We start from the raw sequence: 22,408 nt of genomic DNA, 5'->3' as shown, positions 1-22,408 counted from the left end.
GGCAGATGGGTAATGGTAGTGAAGACTACAGTTAATAATTATTTGAAATGGTTCAACTTCTTGTCCTCTTTGAAATGTGGATCTGTGGGGAGAAGTTTGGTTTGAACCTCACAAGATGCTAAAAGTTCAGATAAGACTGATTTTGCATCTGTTTAAATGTGATACATGTTTGCAGACATCTTTTCAAGAGTGTTTTCTACTAATTTGAGAACATTAATTCACTGCATTTCTGCTTATTTGAACTTTTCTTCTTCGGTGTGAAATATGCAGATACTTAAATCTGCTCCTAAAGAGAGCTTGGCATTTACTTATTTTAAAGAACTAAGAAAAAAATTACAAGTTAATATTCAATGGAATGTTTTGCTCAGTGATAATGCTAAGAAGACAAAGCATTAGGGGTTTCCTGGAAAGAGTTACATGGTTAAACTGACTGAGGTTTGACATTTCTTCATGATTATTTGCTTTAGCATGAAACTTGGTAGTGCCGAGCCAGTTTCTGTGAAGCTGAAATCCCACGCAGCAGTGGGGTCACTAAGAGGACACAAGAATGTGACAGGATTCCTTGCTTTGGAAGTGCCTATGTTAGTGAATCCCTTTTTTTCTCTTTCTTTGTCCAGGGTGATGTTGGGCTCGCTATGGGCAAACTCTATGGAAATGACTTCAGCCAAACTACCATCTCTCGCTTTGAAGCCTTGAACCTCAGCTTTAAGAACATGTGCAAGTTAAAGCCACTTCTGGAAAAGTGGCTCAATGATGCAGGTGAATGAGTCTGTGTGTTTCTTCACCAGCCTACCAAAATCAGTAGGATTCTGAAAAACCCTGAAAAACTGCTTCATTTCTGCCCTTATGGTTTTATGAAGCCACCAATCTTTATAACTGTCTATGGGACAAATAAGGGTGTATGAAAAGGGTCCATACTTGCATTTTCATGTGCCTATACACATCCGAATTCATTCCAATGTGAACTTTCAGAATTGTGTTCTGCAGCCAGCTGAATAATTGCATGGGGTGAGGTGTAATATGTCTCATGGTTTTCCTCCTTCATGTACATTAATGCATATAACTTCTAATCCTCTTCTAGCTTTCTTTTTCAGATGTGTAGTAGTGAGTGGGTTGCATGGTTTTGTTGTTTCAGTAGGCAGAGCTTATTGCATTCATCTCCTCCCACACCCCTGTGTGCATTCTTTTCTTTGCTTTCCAAGAGTCTGTATAAACACTCCTTCTCCCCATAGGAAGAATTTTTTGTGGGTTAGGTTTTGCTTTTTCCTTCCAGAATTATTTTTTCCGGGGACGTAAGTTATTCATGATGCCAATGTTGGTGGTGTTCTTTTTTGTTTTCTTTTTTTTTTTCCACCAGCAAAAGGAGCTTGGATGGTAGTGCTAGGTGTTAGGATGGAAAGTGTTTAAGAGCGCTGTCAGCCAGCTTTTTCTTCCAAAGTATACAACTTTACATAGTATAAAACTGATGGATCTGCTAAACAGATGGCAGGGACGGTGTGTGCCTTCCTATTTTTACCAAAATGAAGAGAGCTTTATGCTGGCGCCTACAGCATTCTCTGAAATTTTGAAAGTAATTGGATGCAGTGTTGAAAATTTGTCCTGCATTGAAACAAGGAAGCGTCATTCTGTTTTGCTGACAAGGGTTATCTTTAGGTAATCTAGATCTGTGGTAAAAAACATAAAGATCTTCACACTGAGTGCTCTAGTCCATAGGCCAGTGGTCCACAAACCTTCCAGCAACATTGGATGAGTCCATAGTTTGTCATAGTTTGCTTTCCCTGCCTGAAGAAATACTTGGATCTGTTAAGGACTGTAAAAACAGTGTCAGGGTCCTTCACAGCCTGGAAGTTGGGACCGATGTCTTTGGCTCTCATTCAGTTTCAAGAAAATCTTTGGAAGAAAGATTCAGATGACTTTAAAGGCTACTTTTAGGTAAAGCCAGGCAGGACAAGCATACCAATGATCCCTTCCATCACATTACGTTGGAGTGTTGGAGAATTTATTGTTGCAGGACTCAGCTTATTCCAGGGGGTTTTCAGGATGGAGAGGGGTTTGGGCACATTTATGGGAGCCATTACTGACAAAAAAAAATCTGTAAAATAATGGGCTGAATGTACTTGCTCATCTGAGCCTACCAGAACGATCTTAGGCATTATGAACTTTGGCACCTGCTTATCACCCACAAACTCCAGTACAGTGAGGGATCTCCAGCCATAATTAATCATTTTGATTAAATTTCCTGCTGGAACCTGCCTGTTGGTTATTTTGCACTTTCTGCTACAAAGTGGGTTCAAGTGTGTTCTCTCTTTGCTCTTCTGTGGAGCCAAAAAGACAGGCTTAGGGGTTGACAGCTAGAGCCCTAGTGAAGCTAGGGAGGAGGAGCTGCTAGCTGCGTAGGCTGTTTGGTAGAACTGCATAGCACTGAGTATCTGCTAAGATCTTCAGGGAGAACAGATTGGACACCGTGAAGCTGGCTATGAACTTCCTCTTGCTCTACTATATTGCGGAATGGGTAAAAGAAATTTCAGACTGCTCAGATTTTTTCATAATTGTGTGTGACTTACAGCTGTGGCTTACGGATATCAGTTACTGCTTTTTTTCTTTAAACTGTGACTTGCAGTGAATGAGTGTAGGGTGGAACAATATAAGGGAGACAAACTTTGTATAGGTATTATAAAAGGGATACTGTAATAGCATACAGGAGCAGAGAGTGCCCTCTGGGCTTACTTGTATCTAAGTTTCAAGTACATGTTGTAATTTACAAGTACAATGATTAATGCATGCGATCTCCAGAAATCTCTGTGTATCTGGAGTAGATACAGAGTGGGTCTTACCATACCTTGCACAGGTGAACACTTGCATTAGACTGCACCGCATTCAAATAAAATCTCCTGATTTACGTTACTTTCTTTTTTCAGAAAACTACTCACCCGATTCAGCTCTCTCCAGCCCAAGTGCCCTGAATTCTCCAGGGCTGGGGGTCGAAGGCTTGAACCGTAGGAGGAAGAAACGCACCAGCATAGAGACCAACATACGTGTGGCCTTAGAGAAGAGTTTCCTGGAGGTCAGTGATCCTGTTGCTCTGCTCAGCCTATAAAGAAATGAAGAAGCTTTGCTTAATAATGGTATTTATTAGAGTGAACCCATTATTGTGCTGTTTAGGAAAATGTTTGTACTAAACAAGGTGAATACAAAAGCTGTGCCAAGAAGCACGCATCAACATCTACTTCACTTTAAAAAAAAACCCAAACAAACACAAAACCCCTCAAAAAACCTCATTGGTTCTTGCAGTTCGCCAAGATACTGAGCCATAGATCTAAGCTTGATATTCTGCACATCAAAAAGAAGAAAAAAAGATTACCCTTTCTGAGGATGGATAAATGGGGTGACAGTCTAAACATACATAATGTGAGTTTTTTAGCTGGCCTTATGTTACTCTTGTTAGGCACTTTGTGCAGCTGTATGGGCAGATAGCCTATGTTCAATCTACCTGTCTTTCATTATAGGTCTAGACAACTTGGGGTTCATTTGGCTGTTGCTATGGTTAATCTCTCCTATTCCTTTTTGAGAGATGCTGAACGAAAGATTTCCTTATCAAAGTGTAGAATTCCTTGAAGGATTAACTCACAAGTCAGATCCCTTCTCTCAGAAAGAAGCACGTGAGCTTAGTCTTCATCACCCATCTCTGAGGAACACAGCTTGCTATTGGTAGAAATGTTCCTGTAACTAGGAAGATGGAGGGCAGAAGTATTTATTATGGTCAGTCTCTACTGTACCACTGACCAGATTCTGGATATAAATGGCACATCTAGATTTCTGCCTAGTGAAGAAACAGCTATAATATAAAACTTCAGAAGGTAGTTTCACAGCTTTTCAAGTACTGTTTCCTTTTCTCAGAACCAAAAGCCTACCTCGGATGAGATCACCATGATAGCTGACCAGCTAAACATGGAGAAGGAGGTGATCCGCGTTTGGTTCTGTAACCGGCGCCAGAAGGAGAAAAGGATCAACCCACCCAGCAGTGGTGGAACCAGCAGCTCGCCCATCAAAGCAATTTTCCCTTGCCCAACCTCACTGGTAAGAATCAAGAAACTGTGTTGACAAAGATGACTGGAAGAGATAGTGCAACTGTGGAAGTTGCACACGCTACACCTTGTTTGTACAGCAGACCTGTTCTCACAAAGTTATCTTTTACTGGCATTTTAAATATCCTACTTGCGTACTATCTAAGAGAGATAATGCTTTACAAGTCAGGCACTAGTTGGGCCTTCAGTTTGTGTGTTTTATTTAGTCAGCTGGTGAGTAAATATTCTGACTAGCAAAATTGCAGTTGGGGTTATTGCTTTGAACATATGCCAGATAGTAACTCCAGTTCATATCTGGACTTTTTTTGTAAAATAATAGTAATAAAAAAATGCTTAACAGCTCTACCCCTCCCCTCTTCTTCTGGCTGCTCTGATAAGTAGACGAGCAGCAGTAAAATGTATCATTTGGAGACTTAAGTCTCACAAGTCCAATGACACTGTTGTTGTCACTTTTAGTCAGGAATGATTTATATAAAAAAAGACGTGGAACAAAGGAACAATTTAGCTAATACTCATGTAATTAATTTCCCACACTTGTATTTGCCTCAGGTAAACACAAACTTCATGAAAATAAGAGTAACAAAACACATGCATCAAGGTTCCTTCAGCTCCTTTGCTACCAATGTCCATGGAGGTCTGTTTTCATAAATAGAAACAGTAGCTATTAGATTTCATAGTAGCTATGCTAATAGGAATGTGGTGGAATTTATGTAGCCTGTAGCTGTCCTTTTGTAGTATTTATTCCACCCTCATCACTGTAGTAGCTAATATCTTCCAGTACTTCATTAAACCATTGATTTTGGTGACGTGTCATTCTTTTCCCTCATCCTTGTCTCAGGATGTGTGCATGCAGCCTTTTGTTTGAGGGGAAGGGATGTGTTAAATGTGCTTAGTCTTTTTAAAGTTTTTCTACTTTTTTTTTGTCCCCAGTTGGAAAGCAAGGTTGCATGCCTTGCTACCAAAGCAGAACATAGTGAGGTTTGTGATAGTGTGTTTTAGTAACCATGCGAGTTTACTCAGACTGCAACTTAATTAATCTTTCCTACATAAATTTCCATTTTATCATAAACTGCCATTATATGTAAGAAATTGAGGTGTTAACCACAGTCTGCATTTTTTCAGTGATGTTTCACTAAGCATTTTCACTCATTGTAAGCCACTCTTAAGACTGTGCTACCACTCAAATGGATGTTCCAGCCCTGCTGCCCCCAGCCTTCACTGGCTATGTGCTTTGTTGATTCCTTGTGTCAGCTCTGGAGATTATGTGTCTGTAGGATGATAGGGCTTTGTTTACTAGTTTGACTGCAAATTAACCATGTGAAGAAGAATGATGAATTTTCAGTATGGCCAGATAACCAATCGCACTTGTAGCCTGGCTGCACAAGTGCTAGGGCTCTGAGGCAGGATTGGAGGGGAATGCTCTTTTTCATGGCAGCCTAGTTTTGCATTGGCTGAAGTCAGTGATTGTAACCACGGGGTTAGCTGTGTGTATTCTAGGTCATTCGCTGCCCTGAAATATGGATTGTGACCTTGGCCTTGACTGTTCGGTGGACAGATGACAGATACGATGTCTGGGCTGCATTAGTGGGAAGCGTACTATGTACCTAGCTCTTCTTTATTCCATACACTATTTGAGATGGACAGAAAGCTTTTAGATCTGTCCCAGTTGCCCCAGTCTTGTTTAAAATGCATGAAGCATTTGACTTCCTATAAAAGGATATGCAGCATGAGAGAGATTTCTCTGATAATAAACTTAAGGTGGGAAAGGAGGAAGGTTTTAGCCTATATCCGTGGCTATGTTCTCTTGGGCAATTTTAAAGGATTCATTTCTCTCATTGATGTATAACAGCCTTCAAATACTACTGTTGGACACCATTTCTTGTCCATAAATGTCCTTTCTCTCCTTATCTTTCATTTTTCCTCATAAGCTCGTTCCTTCAGGCTTAAATCTTTGGTGGTTTTTATCTGTAATATCTTCAGTGTATTGTAGCATTCTTGTAATTAGCTGTCCACAAGTAAAATTAGCTAATGCCATTTGAGTGTTTTAAAATTCAGAGATCCTTCCTCTGGCACAAGGAAACTTATCAAAGTAGAATTATATTTTGGTTGAGTAAAAGCGAAATGTTACTCTGTTTATCCATGGAAACACGTTACCCTAAAAACCTTTGGTAATGCTGGGGCATTTAAATAATTTTATCAGAGAAAGAGATTTGGAGCTGAAAAGATGTTTAAATGAGAAAAAAACCCATGCAGAAATAATATATTTTGTAACTCTTTCTGGAAGAGTAATTCTATTAAAATAAGGTGTGGTCTTTGGGGGAGACAGAGTGGGAGGGCTAACTTGCAGTCCTGAGACAGTGTGGCTGTAATGGGTATTACCTCCCTTCAAATACTGAACGATAAAGAATAAAGATACTGCTGGTAGTTAGAGAAGATACTATGATTGGTCCACTGAGTGATAAAGTAATGGAGTTACAAAAAAGTTAGCTTATATGCAGTGTTTTCCCTGATAGCTTCTTCAGCTGAGGATGAGAAGAAAGAAATCCAAGTCTAGTAGCCAACTTTTTGTCTTTTAACAGTTGAGCAGTTGTATTCATTTTTGACCTCCAGGTGGCAACCACGCCAAGCCTTGTGACTAGCAGTGCAGCTACAACCCTGACTGTCAATCCTGTGCTCCCTCTGACCAGTCCTGCTGTAACTAGTCTGTCAGTCACAGGTAAGGGCTGATTTCTCTTTCCCCCACATTAACCCCTACCATTTTCCCCTTCTAAACTCTTCAGAAGGTCATTCAGTATTGGTCACTAGTATCCCAGGACATTCTTGTTGCTGTTCCTTGTTACACCACTAGGAAACTTTAGTCTTTGTGACCGTTCAGTTGACTTTTCTGGGGTTAAAATCACAGGTGATGCTGAAATGAAATACATTATATTCCATTGCTAGCTTCTGGAGCTCCTCAGCCTCCTGTTGGGAAGTGTCATTTCGTTGTAGTCTGAGCTTCTTATTTGGACTCTTGGTGCTTCTTGGTCCTCCAGAAATGTGTGTTTGTCTCTCAGTTGGATGTGCAGTTCAGTTCAGGTGGGTGGTGGTTTCTGTTTAGTCATATCTGTGTTTTGTACTGATCTAACCAGAATCAATCTTCTAGGCACAACAGAAACCACCTCCAACAACACGGCAACAGTGATTTCAACAGCACCTCCAGCTTCTTCAGCAGTGACATCACCGTCCCTGAGTCCTTCCCCTTCTGCCTCAGCCTCCATTTCAGAGGCATCCAGTGCCAGTGAGACCAGCACAACACAGACAACCTCCACTCCCTTGTCCTCCCCTCTTGGGACCAGCCAGGTGATGGTAACGGCATCAGGGTTGCAAACAGCGGCAGCAGCCGCTTTACAAGGAGCTGCACAGTTGCCTGCAAATGCAAGTCTTGCTGCCATGGCTGCTGCAGCAGGACTAAACCCAGGCTTGATGGCATCCTCACAGTTTGCAGCTGGGTAAGGATGAATTTTTCACAGCCTTTTAGGTGAGATGACAGAAAAGGGAAGGAGAATTCTTGGGATAAATTGCTTTTATGTATCACTGTTTTCTGGTAGCTCACTTGGTGATTCTAGTGTCATTTATCTCAAATTCTGAAGGTTTACTTACAGATGGTAATTGGCCATTCCCATCAATGTACACAAATACTGTTTTCATTTTACAGATGAAAAAGCTGTCTTGCAACAGTGTTGTTATTTGATAAGTTATCCATCCCACTGCAGAGCTTGACTTAAGAGCTGCAACTTACCAGTGAATCATAGACTCAATTGTACTAATTGTAAAATGGAGAGCTAACCTAGACCCACTCCACACCTCTATTCATTTCTCCATCATCAGCAAGAAGCTGTAACAGATGCATGATGATGTATTGTTGAAGCTTTATTTTTAAAAATGTTGCTCTGAGAGATGAATCTTTGTTTCTTCAGTTCCTCTTGATTTATATCTTCCTTATCTGAATTTGGGAGATGACGATAGCTCTCTAACGAATGGCAGTTTCCCCAAAATACAAGAATTTTTTTACAGCAACAATCATTACAAGTCATGTATTTACAGTGCCTGTACTTCAGGCATGTTGCTAACCACACAGCTGAAGGGCAGTCTCTACTCAAGGCATCATGAAGGGAAAACTAAAATAAACTAAAATTAGCCCTTAATCTCTGGTCTTTCCTCCCTCCCTGCCCCCCCCATCTCCCCCTTATTTTTTATTTTTTTTAAATATGATGGTGTACTTCTGAACAGTGACAACCTTTTCTTAAAAGTAACACTCCTTCCCTTTGTCTTTGTTTCTTCCACGATCTTGCTTCCTGCAGAGGTGCCTTACTCAGCCTCAATCCAGGGACATTAGGTGGTGCTCTCAGCCCGGCCCTGATGAGCAACAGTACACTGGCAACTATTCAAGGTCAGTAGTGTTCCTTTTAATGCATCACTGTCACACAACTTCAGTTTACGTGCTTTGTTTTTCTCTACCAAAAAAGAACACTGACTCCTCAGCACTGGACATAAACATTATAGGAGTAAAGGTTTTACAAAATTTAAATGGGCAAATACTTTTTATGTATCACGGAGATAAGAGCAGGTACAGCTTCAGAAAGGGGATTAGAATTGTGTATGATCTTGTAGTGATATACAGGAGGCATTTAAGATATTGAATGATATCTGAATCTGGAATTTGTATTGTTATCCTCCCCCCATTGGCGTGTATCTCCAGCAGGTTAGAGATTTGCTTTTTATAGCTCTTCTAGCATAAGCTTGAGCAGAGTTGTGCTGTTTTGAGGTCTGTTAGGAGGGCAGTTTTGAGCAAGACTTGATCCTGGATTCTTGTCCTCACATGTATTTAAAAAGAACCCACAACAACCAACCTACCTCCTAAAGTCCTTATGTAGAACTTTAAATCCATAAATCCTTATTCAGAGGAGTAAAGATTTATTTAAAAAGTGCCACACAGCCAGAAATTTCTACTGACTTTAGCAAGAGTTGTTCTCAGTTCATAGTTTGTCATCTGTAAAAACTAGATAGTACAAGTGCCTAAAGAGCTAGCTAACCCATATTCAAATATCCCCTAAACTAGCTTAATAAATCTCGTTCCCAGGGTACAAGAAAGTACCACTTCATAAAGTGCCATAGATAAATAAATTTAGGAGATCATATTCTAAGGCAGACTGAACCCTGCAGACCGGTGAAAGAAACTAAGTTGTAACAGTGGTTATATGTCAACATTTCAAGTGTTACACTCAGGGTTACATCTTGTGATAGCTGTCATTTCATGTGAACACTCATCTCAACCCTTTCCAGTACAGGTTGCCTGAATGTACAGGTTTTCTGTGGCAGGAAGGGATCTGAGATCTGAGGAAAGACATGATGAAATTAGTTTAGGAGCAGATGACAGAGGCATTTTTGTACCTGCAAGGTCTCATCCACTCTTCATAAAGAGGGGTTTTTTTTAAAAAAACAACCTATAACGAGATGACTGTTGTTAGTGGTATAGAGAGCACACATATATATCAGAGAAAGGAAAACACAGAGACCACTCGCTTTTAGGCACATTTTGCATTATTGCTTACTGTTAATGTTATCTCCTCCCTGCTCAATTTTTCCCTTTTTTAGCTCTTGCATCTGGTGGCTCTCTTCCAATAACATCACTGGATGCAACTGGAAACTTGGTGTTTGCCAATGCTGGAGGTACTCCTAACATCGTAACTGCCCCTCTGTTCCTGAACCCTCAGAACCTTTCTCTGCTCACCAGCAACCCGGTTAGCTTGGTCTCTGCAGCTGCAGCCTCCGCAGGGGCCTCTGGACCAGTCGCCAGCCTTCATGCCACCTCCACCTCAGCCGAGTCCATCCAGAACTCTCTCCTCACGGTGGCCTCTGCGAGCGGGGCCACGTCCACCACCACTACTGCCTCCAAGGCACAGTGAGCCGGGCTGAGCTGTGCTGCCAGCAGCCTGTTTCACTGTGCGGTGGGACTGGCTGCCAGCGGGGTTTATAAACTGAAAGTGTGATGGGCATCCTCTCACCGTGTTGCTGGGGACAAGGGAGAGAAGGAAAAATATAAAAAACAAAAGCAAAACAGGAAGGATTTAAAGCTGGGACAGACATTTGCCTAATTTTATAATAAACACTGTCTTTTCAGGATCGCTTCATGGATCGGAGAACTTTCTAACCAAAAATGTAAAAAAAACAAAAAACAGAAAAACAAAAAAACACAAAAAAATTGAAAGGACTACTTATCATTTCCAGCAGTCACAATGACAAGTTAAGGTGGGTTATCAACTCAAACATGGGAAGGGGATTTCTTGTTTCTTTCTGGTCTAAATATCTTTCTTTTTTAATTATCATTTTATAGGTCTGTTGTACAGGCCATTATGTCATACAAGGTGTTTATAATCGTATCAATCGTGTTGGGGGTTCCTTTCTTAACTGGTACAATTTAGGCAGGCCTGTATTACTGGTGTATCTCTATTATTATTATTATGATTATTATTATTATTATTTTTATATATATAGTTTGGACGCGTTTGTCTTTTGCTCCTGGATTATTTTCAGCGAGCTCCCACACCATGGGGGGAGGGCGGGAGGGTGGAGAGGAAGAATGGAGCACAAATAGACTTTCTGTCCTAATCTTCTGGGAACGTTCTGAACGGTTTCCTCATCCTTGAATTTGTCTAACGGTTACTTGTAGGGGTCAGAAGAATTTCTCTTCATCGTTTGTGCAGGAAGCTCAGTGTAGCAGTAGAGATCATTGTGTGCAAATTTCCTGGCTGGTCTATGCTTTTTAAGCAGAGTAGCAATTAGTTCCAAACTGCAGTTCTCCTTCTCTCAATTATTTAGACAAAATGGCCAAATTCTGCTCTTAGCTTTGTGTGCATGGTTCCTTTTTACTTCAGAGAGTGGGATTTGACCTCCTGAGTCTAGACTGTGTGACATACCAATGACTCTTCTGTTCTGTTGATTTGATTTTGCTGTTAAGAGCATATACAAATATTTTTAAAATGTCAAGTTACCCAAGTTGATTGGCAGCATGTAAAACAGCATTTACAATCCTAGATTCCTGCCAGGTGAATTGATACAGGATTTCAAAAGGTCAGATTCTCCCTATTCATAGCAGTAGTCCTCTTCTGTTAATTTTGACGTTTCCGACATCATATTTAGAAAAACTTTCTAGTAGAAAAGTGCTTCTGGCTGCAAAACATAGAAGCCAACGATATGAGAACAGAAGTTACCATTGTTTATGCCAACACAGTAGAGCTGACTCTGGGGCTTTGCACATACCTGGGTGATCTCGTGTAGTCTCTGAGCTGTGATGCTGCTAGCTATGTAAAAATGGCAGTAAGCATCTCTGACCAGAGCGTCAGGGCTTGCCTGCCACTATAACTATCTTTTCAAGGTTGATTCTGATCCGTGTAGCAAAGGATATTTATGTGGATGAGGAAGAGTAACGAACTGTACAGAAGTTAGATCTGTATATTCTTAAATATACAATCTAGTATCTGAACCAAAAAAAAATTTTTAAAAAGAGAAGACTGGATCACTGCAATGCAGTTCACTTTGAACTTTCCATTCCTGATGGATTTAAAGGTTTCTGCCATGTGTATAAAACTGAATTACTTTTAGCTAGCGAGGGTATTAGAAGAGTCCCTTTCCCTCCCGCCCCCTTTTCTTTTGTCACCAGTGTGTCCTAAAATAATGAGCTGATGCAGCTATGTTCATTTTGTTGATGATTCAGGGGGATCCTGGAGCTTCTCATCCAAGATCCAGAAGGCAGCAACTTTAAACTCTACATGTGCTTTGGTTTGTGACCTGAGCACGTGGGATTTGCGTTTGCACTCAAGTGGCAGAACCCCTTATCTCTCCCCCACCGCCATGTTTTGCTCTGTTCATCTCTAACTCTCCACCTTCCTATTTTACTGAATATTTAAACCGGTTATCCCTAAAACTTCAAAACTAGTGAACTGCGAGCAGGGAAACTAACAAATGTCCGTCCACCGTTTCTAATGTGTTTTTGATTTTTTTATGTTTTATTTTTTTAAAACTAAGCTTGAACCAAAGTCAATTTCTAGCAAGCTGCTGTACTAATGGACTAGTTTGTATAAGTGCAGTTCAGATGCAGAGAGGCGATAGATGCTACTGACAATTTCTTTTTCATTTGTCTTTTGTTTTTATTAATTTTATATAAAAGTTGCTGCTTGTTTTTAATATTTTTTTTTTGGTTGGTAATTTGTGTTATCCTTGGGGCAGACTCTTAACTTGATTTTAATTTGTTTTCTTTTATTTGATGTGTAAATAGAATGGCAATGTCAGGGGATTGTTAATCCAACAGGTCCCACCCTCATCCCACCAGTATGGATAAATCTAAGTATTTTTGATGTGTCTTTATGACTTCAGGCTGTGCAGGAGACTTTTTAGGGCTATGAATAATACTGCAGAAATGGAAATGGCCCAGAAGTAATAGCTCCAGAGCAGTAAAAGGTGTAGCTGGGTGAGCTTCAGGGAGGTAGGGAAGAAGTGGAAGAGGAGATGCTGGTACCCACTATGTTGGTCTGGAGGCCCTAGCACAGACTACAGTTTCTACCAAAGGAATGCAAGTCCCTGAGACTTGTGTTCAGTGAAGTAAGAGGATGGGGAAAACTGCAGCTATAAAAAAGTTCATTCCTGACTCTGAAAGTTCCCGCTTACTTTCACACCTGTGCAAAAATACGATTTATCAGGAAGCTTTTTTTGTTAAAGGTCGGGGGTGGATGCTACTGGTCTTTTTTCCAATGTATCCTCTACTCCCGAAGGGTTTCGTGGTGGGGTGGGGGGGCATGGTCCTTGCATATATCTAGGAAACACAAAGAAAGGTGGGCCTTAAATCAGCGGAAAATCCTCTCTCTACAGTTCAAAGAGACTGTGCCATTAGCTGTCTGAATGAGTTTTCATGTCCCATTCTTGCTGGTTTGTGGTTGGGAGAGAGTCTTATTGAGTACATATCTGGAACACTAATGCAGCTTGGATGGTTTATTTATTATAAAAATCTGCTTTTTTTCCTGACTACCTTTGCATTGGTCACATGGCTTTGGTGTGAGCACCTTATACCCCCTTACCTTCCTCCTTTACCGCATCACCCTCTTTGGGGCCCAGATTCCAGGGAATTTCTTAGCAAGTCTTTTTCCGAGAGAAACTGGAAACTCTAGAGTAGCCACATATCCAGAAAGGGCTTGATTTTTGCTTGTGGAAGCTGACATAATACCCAAACAGCACATATCCCATGGAGTCCATCACCAGTGTGCTCTGATTCATTGTCCTAAAACACCCCAATGACTGACTGTCGCTCCTGGAGCCTGCTTTTCATCCCTAGCAGTGTTTTGTCTCATGGATTCTGGCTACCTCCAGTGTTTAGGTGAAAGACAGAAATCAGATTGGCAGTGGGTGTACGTCTGCCTAGTTCGAGCGCATACGCTCCTTCAGAGCGTGAAAGGAATATGAGATCATGTACTAGAATTTAGCAGAAGTTTCTTTTTAAAATCATAATCATGCTGACAGCAGAAATTGATGCATCTGAAAAGAGACAATAACAATTGTATACAGACTTAGTAAATACGATCAGAAGGAATTTCATAGCATGTTAGAAAAGGATAATAGCATCTTTTTCAGAGCTCCATGTCTTCGTATTTAAAGATGTGCGGGTTGCTTTTCATAGTTGCAAGCATGCCAAAGTACATATGCAGGAAAATAGGTGAAAAACTCTCTCATTATAGCCAAGGACAGTTAGCTCAAGAAGCAAGAGATTCAGAGGGACACAAATACAGATGTGCCCTGAAGGTCAAGAACAATTTAGGAAATGGCTTCAGGATGAGGTGTTGTAGGCTGGTGCTGAAATGTGTTCTGATGTTAAGAAAATGTATTCCAGTTTGGCTTTAGCACACTTGATCTCCTCAGAACACACTCTCTGTAGTCACCATAGAATGATTCATGAACAGCTCATAGAAAGTACACAGGATATGGCTGCTTGCAAGAGTCACATCTGTCTATTTAAGTCTCTTTAAGAGGATTTATTTGCTTCTGAGTTACTGTGCACTGTGTTAGTCTTAAGTACGTTTTCATCATGTCACTCTGAGGTGGTGTGTATGTGTGTGCATTCAACACATTGTTGGGGAGATACCATGCTTGTTTCGTGCACAAGTACCTGATTTTTAAGAGGGTTTTTTTTTTCCAGCTCATGTGTTAGTGTCCCTTCAGTTCAGTTTTTTGTTTTTCTTTGGGTAACTTGTGATGACACAGCATTGTTCCAATACTTCTTAGGATCCTCTGCTTCAACAAATAGTTGTCGAAACACGAGTTAAATTGGATTCAAAAAGTCACTTTACCATGAAAGGGAAAGCTGTGCTCAGCTGAACCAGCAAGGAGAGCATGCTTGAAAGTTAGTTGGATCTTCATGTAGGAATGTGCTGCTGCTGTTGCTCAGTGATTTTGTTTGAGTGCTAGTGAGGTTATCTTGTATGAGAAAAATAAAATGCCAGAGCATTAAGAGGAAGACATATATTCTGATGGCTCAAATTATAGACCTTTTAGGACATCAGAAGCTTCAAGTTTGAATTTTATCTTTCAAGGAGCAGGCTGACAAAGAGATTTTTCAGTGGAAACAGTATAGCTCCTGATGTATTTGGAGTTACAGCTTGTGATTTTTGCACCTTTTAGGTTAATCAGGGGGATGCCAACACTGGGCGAAGAAGCGATCTGCTGATCTTAACACATGGGAACAAATGTTCTCTCATAGTATGATAGCTTTTCATTTGAGCACGAGCAATCCACTGCCTCTACTTTCACCCCTTTTCTTCTTTTTATTTTATATACTTTACAGTGAGCATTAAATGTAGACAAAAATTTTATACTTCTGACCTTTTGGTATCTTTGCAAAAATTTTTTAGGATAATTAATTAATTTAAAAAAAAAAAAAAAAAGCATAAGAATAACCAGTTTTGCTCAGGGGGCAGTAAGGGAATGGCTGATACCAAAGCATGTTAGAGAAAATTCTCTGTGTGCATCCATGCCAACGATTGTGTAATAGAAAACTTTTTTTTTTTTTTTACTCCTTTTGGAAGTATAACCTAATGTTTTGGTTCGTTCTAATGTTTAAATGTCACCTCTGTAAGCCTTGCAGTGTGCTTTGGCTCAGCACACCTTTCTGCAGTTGAGTTACTGAAGGAGACAACAGTGTTAATTCCTTAACTCTGTGCACGGCCTTGTAGAACAGCATTCTTTAAAACAGAAATTCCCTCTTTCTTTGTTACAAATGGAGCAGAGCACCTGTTACAGCTGGAACCATACCACAAATACTAAACCAAAACATCATCTAATTCACCTTAAATATCAATTAATATTTTCTTAAGTAAAAATTCATTTTACAAAATCGTCTTAGAGAGACAAGTAGTTTCTCATGGTCACTAAGAGTGTTTTGGGATAGATGGAATAGTGCACCTGGTCCAAACTTTCAATGAGGCTTGGTTTTAAACCAGAAGTTTAAAATGTAGGTTTGTTTATTGCCATGTTAACTTTATTAAGAGCAACTATTCCCTATTCCTGTTCTGCCTGAAATGGTTAAATGATGTTTATCCACAGGGCCTGCTTATACCTGTTGGATGTACACCTGACTGTTGCCTAGGGTGGAGCGTTACCAAAGGAGTAAGCTAGCCTGCTGCCCCCCGACTGGGTTTGTGGTTGTCAGTCCTTACACAGCCAACTCAAATTCCTTTCTATTTTTGCAACCAATACCTCTTATTTCTCCCTCCCTTTCCAGAATACCATAGCAATACAGAATTCAAGATACGTACTTTGCAGAGGTTCTACCCTTGTCAGTCATTAAAGCTCGCTCCTGTTGTTTGCTCAAGAGTCTTTCTCTTCTTTCCAGCAGGGAGACCCCTAAAATACTTCAGAGATTTTTGACAGAGGAGGCTTTGTCGTAAAGTTATTGACTCACATTTTGCAATTTCTTAAAATGTTCAGATCTTTGGCTTTGTGATCTGAATGGTACCAGGTTCCCTGTATGTCAGCGCAAGTACTTTCAGTGCTTTTGGAAGGATGAAAAGAAGCAATTCCTGTACTTGCCTAGCTTCGCAGACAAACACACAGAATAACGCATGAAAAAGAACTTGATTTTTTTTTCAGCTCATCTATCTTCACTGAATCTGTCTGCCACTTCTCCCAGGACACTCTCAGTGAGTACATGCTCTGAGCTTTTAGCCCCGTGGGATGCTGTTAGAAGGGTGTTAGGAAGATTGCACTGGAATTACAGATAGTTTAACTGTGGGAGAAGAGAAAAGACACCTTCTAACTGAGTAGACAAATACGGTCAGTATGTAGAACGTATCAGGTACTTCTTTTCTGACCAAATTCCTAGAACTGAAGCAACTACTGGGCTTTGCCTTGGGGCTGCTTTTAGCTCTGTCTGTGATACCCTGCTAAGAACCGTCCATAACTGGAATAATCTGGGCCCCTTCCCTCCCTCTTTCCCTCTCCCTCCTTGTTCCTTCCCCCGTCTTCCGTCAGCGAAAGGTAGCACCATACAGCTCTGAGAACAATACTTGTGGGTAGCAGCTGGCTTCTGGCACCTTCATAAAATACCTCAGCATAGCTTAGCATTGTCGCAGAACTGGTTTTAAACTGAAAAAATCAGAAGAGAAAAGCAAACTTTATAAATAGTGGAGATAATTCTAGCTGTAGAGTTTAGTTGAACTGATGTTTATTATGATTGATAAACATGATTATGCTGTATGTATTTGAGATCCTGTTTATAGGTTACAACTTTATAGGGTCGGGTGGGGGTGGGTGGATGTTGGGGGCAGAGAAGGGGGTTGACTGTGTTAGAAGGAAAATGTTTGCTCATGAATTTTTTTCCTTGTATCTGTCTTGCCAAAGGAAACATTTTGTCGCTCCTGGGTTTGGGATTGTTGTTTGGTTGGTTTATCTGTGGTCTAATCTGCAGCACAGCACGTGGTGGCATGCAGGTTACTGATTGGGTTGCTGTTCAGGGTCCTTTCGAGTGTGCGCACACTTCCCTCCCTCTTGGCCTTTCCTTGCCCTTCGCTGGGATCTAAAGATGAGGCAACGTGTATCCGGGAGGCTCGGGGGAAAGAAGATGGCTGTACTGGGTTAGAATCAACCTAGGTGGTGTAAATCCGTTTCAGTTAGTTGAGTTGCTCCAGAGCTGAACTGGGTCCGTTGTGTTTAACTTCGGGGAGGGAGAAGAATGGTTGTCGCATCTTAATCTATCTGGGAGAGCAAAAGTGAAACAGGTTCCTTTTATCCCCCTTGTCTTGTTACTGAATGTAGGGCTTGTAGTGCTTGATAATAGGTGAAAAACTTTTTAAACACTTCCTTTTCTAATAGCAATGCTAATCCTGTCTAGACCAAAAACTATGAAAGAAAAAACCAAACTGAGAAGTGAAAGCTAACCTACTCCTAACACCTGGCTGGTATGCCTGAAAGGGTTGAAATACTGTGAGACAGTCATGGGAGAGGAGCTTGGAGGGGCTGTTGGCGAGGGAGTGGGTCGTTCTCCTGGCATATGTCTTGGTGTTGCGGTGGGAGCAGCAGAAGAGCGAGTGGTTACTGCCTTGGGAGGGGGCTGCAGCCCCCTCCGTCTGGACCCCAAGGCGCCCTTCTCGCCTCCCTTCGAGGCTGATGGCACGGGGGAAGAGGGGAGGGGGGCGCGTGGGGGTGTGTGCGAGTGCGTGTGTGCGCAAGCGTGTGCGCCTGGCTGTGTGTGGTGATCGGGAGAGGTGGGTTTCTAAAGGAGCTCGACTCCACTGGGGTGGGAGAAGGCCCAGTGGCCTCGTAGGGAACCAAAGGCACTGATACGTTGTCAGCTCTGCTGTTCTCAGAGCGGGTAAGAGGAAAAGCTGGGGGGGGGTGCTGAGCTTTGGGTCAGTGTCCCTTTCTGTAAGGACCTCGTCTCTTGTGGGTGCTCCCGCCTTTTCCGTGTAGAGTCGCTTTGGCTCTGTGAAGGCAAACGGTGTGTGGGGCTTGCCCAGTGCTGCAGGTCTTAGGCTGATGTTGGGATACAGTCAGGGAAAACTGTTTCTTTCCTTCGAATGTGGAAGCAGTGTAGTCCAAGGTCAGAGTCTGTTCAACAGCATTTGCGTATGGTCTTTCTCTTAAGGGAGGGACCTTGAAGACTCCTTTCTTTGCTCCCCAAAGTAGCCTTGTACATGTTCATGTATCGTGCTATTGGGCTGAGTTGTTTTATCGGTGAACTTGGTGAGCTCTTGTGAAGAAAGGGAGGGAGGGAGGGAGGAAGGAAGGGGGAGAGGTGGGTTGTCCAGCTACTCTTCCTCCGGACACCAATCGGGTTGCAGAACTTCACTGAAAGCTTTACTAATAGAATTGTTGTTCTGACATTATGTAAAAGTGGTATTAATATTGTGTGACTTTTCAAAGAGCTAGTTAGATTTATAGATAGGTAATAGGGATATTGAAGAAATGACTTCTCAAAGAAAAGAGCACTTGGAACAAAAGAAGTGGAAAACAAGGTGTGCTTTAAGGAAAACAAATCTGAGGAAGGAAATGAAACAGCTTGTGGGAGGCGAGGGAAGACGATACCCTTTGGCGTTCCTTAGTGCTGCTGAGGCTCAGCCCCAGAACTGGAACATACCCCCTCTGCCTTATTTCATCTCTCTACCAAACAGGACATTGTCAAGTAGCTCAGACCAAAATGCTGATCTGTCTTAAAACTGTGTTGGTCTGCTGGTGAATATTCTCCGGCAGAGCTTTACGTAAAACCATAAGATACTTAATTTATCACGTTAGCTTCCCCTTTCCTCCCAAAATTCTCTTATCTGTTGTAGGCCCCACTTCAGGATTCATACTGCCTTTGCTGAATTTTGTATTAGCAGCTACTTAAGCCCTATTCCCTGAATGTGACAACGTTGTGTGCGGACAAAGCTGGCATGTTGCGGTGCTATAGAAATCTGAAATTCTTAAACAGAAGGAATCCCAAGACATTGGAAATGGCATGCCAAGGGGCAAATCGTGGAGATCGCACAACCCCCTTGAGAAACAATTTCGGAACAAGAGCACCCGTGACAGTGTCCTGAGAACAAGGCAGTTGAGACAAAACCTTTAGTTCTTCCCCCGTTCACTCTCCATGTGTCGGCCTCTGTGACCCTGGTGCTCCCTGCACCCGAGCGAGTCCGAGGGGAAGGCGTGATGCGAAAGACGTGGAGATCGGCACCGCTCCCCGCGGGTTCCCAGGGAGCTGGACTGGGCCTCCCTGCGAAACGGGGAAGGGAAGGGATCGCTGCCGAGCCGCCCGCGGTGGTTTGAAGAGGTGTGGAGCCGCGCTGGTTCCCGTGGGGCGCCTCGCGTGCCAGCGCTCTGTGGGAAGGACCCGGGTAGTAGCTTCTTTGTCCCTGCCAGTGCTGTTGTTCCATTTCCTTCCTCTGTGGTAGTATCTAAGGCTAGGTGTGAGTAGGTGTGGGGTGTTTATCCGCCACAGGTACAGGAGCTGTCGTATACCTCATTTCTAACTCGTAACTGAGTAACTTGCTTTAACTTTCTCCAAACCCTACAGAGTTGCCAAGTCTGCCCTCCCTCCTTTGATTAACACTGAACTCTGGCCTATAGCACCCCGTGACCTGCAACCTGGGGAGTGACCCCCTAACGCCTCTGAATGTCGCTGCTTAAAAGCTACTGCAAAGTGAGGGCAAATTGCAATCTTATCTTATTTCCTTTGGTTACAAGGGGTCCTCTTGATTAGTCTGTGAATATCCACCCCCTCCCCTCCACTCTCCGCGGAAAAGGGCCGCCCGCGCTGCCTTTCCCCACACCGGGGCAGGTGCCCCGGGGCTGCGCTGAACTCCAGGGCCCGGAGGCACGCTCAGCCCAGTGCTGCGTACACGCTACTCACTTTTTAACATGACCAAAAAAAAAGAGAAAAAAAAAAAAAAAAGAAGTCTCCAAATATTTAATTTTCTTCTTTATTATTTGACAATCCTGTATCCCTTCCCTGCTCCCCAACCTGGCCAGAAGCTGCATCCTTAACCCGGTCCATCTTTATTTGAATGTAGTTCCCCTACCCCCATGGGAAAGAGAAGCTTTGTCAGGTCACGGTGGCTGCTATAAGTCGGGAGGGGGCGGTTTCTTTGTTTTGTTTTGTTCTTTTAAAATTTCCAGCCAAAACCAAAGATTTCCTAATGATTGTATAAACTCAAAACAAACAAACAAACCAAAGACAAAGGGCGTCTTCAGCACCAAGCCCATCTGTGAGGCCGGCCTGGCCGGGGCGAGGGTCTCCGCCAGCTGCCAGCCTGGGGGGGCCAACCCGGGGGCTGCCCCAGGTGAGGGGGTGCTGCCCCGGGCCGGCCTCCAAAACCCCCCAGGCAGAAACTCGCTGCCCCGGGGGTGAAATCTGGGGCACAGGCCCTGGGAGCGAGCGGCCGGGGGCTTCGCAGGTGGGTTGAGGAGCTGAAGACTTGGGTGCAGGATTGGCTGCTCTGCTGGGTGCTTTAACCCTCTGGGGGCTGGGTGATGTTGATTAATACACGCTGAGGTGCACTTCTGAGCTTCCCCCCTCCCCCCGTCACTGCTTGGAAGAGGCTGTCCTGTTGTGAGGAATCCCTGAAAGAAGAAGAAGCAGCTTTTCATTTCTCCTCTAGTTCCTTTTTTCTAGATTTCTTTTATTTTTGCAGCACCACTGTGCAACTATGCATTGTATTTCTCAACCTTTTATGCTAGGTAGATGCCTGTGACTTTTTAACTTTTGGGGGGGGGATTGCAAATGGAGGAACTTTTTACATGGATCTTTTTAATCTCAGTTGATTGGGGGGTGTTTGGTTCTAGGGTCATACAAGCTCTATCCCAAAGCAAAATCCAAATGTTAATATTATTAGCCTGATGCAGATACCAAAGATAATTTCTTTCCTGCAGAACCTTAGACTTGTGTATTAAGTACGATTACCCAGCACTTGCATTAGTCTAACCTCAGTAATTCCAAAGCTTAGATGTATATTTTGGTATATTTCTGGGATATTAAAAAATTGTCGTTTAAATTCTTGTTTGTTTCAGTGTAATGCTCTTAAAGTCATAGCATGGAGATAACTGAACTTGTCCTATTCTTAGTAGTTTGAAATAATAGTATTTTTGTATGTTTTGGGTGTGTCTATGTATGTATTAACATAACAGTTTTCACTGCCTAGGTGTTCATAAATAAAAAGAAAAACAACTAAGGGTTTTTAAACTGTACATAATACTCCATGAGGAATTTCCACCAGACCGCCAATTTGGATTGCATTTTCACTGACGGCCGCTCCCAACTGGGATTCTTTCTTTCTTTTTAAAGAGACAGCATATTCTTTTTTTTTCCCTATTGACCTGAGGTTCTTTCTCAGCGTAAAGGGGTTTTCACTGTTTTTTAAGGGATGGGCCAAAGAGGAAGTAGCTTAAATTTTGTTTTAAAAAAAAAAATACTTAACATGTTAGTTTGAAAACTAACCCTTTGTATGAAGAATCAGGAGTTGAAAAACAAGCCCTTTCTTCTAAATCCGGCAATAGTTTTCAAAGAAAATAGGATTTGTGAATGTCTGTAGCGTCTGGGCAGTCCCTTTTTTGCTTCGTTTCTAAGACAAATTTTTGGTCTTGATGGTTTCACTACTCTGTGCAACTGCCTGCTTACACTGGCTGGGAGGTTTTTTTCTCTTGCCCTTCCTCGTATACTGCATTTATACGCTTCAGGTCAGCAGAACACTTGAAATCGAGGGCCATAGGGGAGTACCCGTACCCAAACGCAACCCAAGCTTCTCTTGAGACTGAAATGTGAGAGTCCCACACATTTCAAAACCTTGCTGATCACACTAGGGGTGAGGAGGAAGGCGAAATGCTGTCTCTTTAAAGATGTCCTTTATTATTATTATTATTATTATAATTATTATTATTATTATTATTTTCCCAGTGGTTGCCTACAGATAGCTGTGGGCATTGAGAGATTGTGTAGATTACAGTAAATCAGAATGAAAAGGTAGATTTTGTGTAGATGCATTTGTCTGCTGTAATTTTTTATATATATTAAACTTACTGTAATTGTACAGTTCATTTCTGTTGTAAACATCATTAAACCATTTTCCAAGTGTTTTAACATGTATGCACTTGTTTGTAGTTTTTTCAGTGTGTCAGGGGAAGGCTAATTTCCCTTCCCCCTGACACATCAAACTGGGCCACAAGATTTGGTCTTTTGTGCACTTTGTCCTGTCAAAATGGAGGAGAGCCCAGGTTTTTTTTGCACTCTGCTTGAAGCTTTTGTTCTACTTCTGTATTAGCAACTCCTC

At 42.1% G+C, this 22,408-nt stretch overlaps 1 protein-coding gene across 16 annotated transcripts in view; it reads left to right on the top strand.

The window, feature by feature from the left end:
• Positions 1 to 22,224, top strand: part of POU2F1 (POU class 2 homeobox 1) — a 119,970-nt gene extending 97,746 nt beyond the window's left edge. For 6 of the 16 annotated variants that reach the window (XM_074857332.1, XM_074857329.1, XM_074857268.1 and 3 more), the window contains 8 exons: positions 618 to 759; positions 2,919 to 3,064; positions 3,292 to 3,408; positions 3,898 to 4,077; positions 6,696 to 6,801; positions 7,228 to 7,573; positions 8,426 to 8,514; positions 9,720 to 10,378. In XM_074857332.1, coding sequence (XP_074713433.1) covers positions 618 to 759; positions 2,919 to 3,064; positions 3,292 to 3,408; positions 3,898 to 4,077; positions 6,696 to 6,801; positions 7,228 to 7,573; positions 8,426 to 8,514; positions 9,720 to 10,030 — 1,437 coding nt within the window. In that variant the 3' untranslated portion in view covers positions 10,031 to 10,378. Of the gene's footprint in view, positions 1 to 617; positions 760 to 2,918; positions 3,065 to 3,291; positions 3,409 to 3,897; positions 4,078 to 6,695; positions 6,802 to 7,025; positions 7,157 to 7,227; positions 7,574 to 8,425; positions 8,515 to 9,719 lie in introns of those variants that run through there. The other 10 variants (XM_074857326.1, XM_074857277.1, XM_074857259.1 and 7 more) reach the window with 7 other exon arrangements.
• Positions 22,225 to 22,408: the final 184 nt, after the last annotated feature.

The sequence above is a fragment of the Strix uralensis genome, chromosome 2 (assembly GCF_047716275.1).
Source record: "Strix uralensis isolate ZFMK-TIS-50842 chromosome 2, bStrUra1, whole genome shotgun sequence".
Taxonomy (NCBI): Eukaryota; Metazoa; Chordata; class Aves; order Strigiformes; family Strigidae; genus Strix; species Strix uralensis.
The sequence above is the reverse complement of the archived record's forward strand: the minus strand, read 5'-3'. Positions and strand labels throughout refer to the sequence as shown.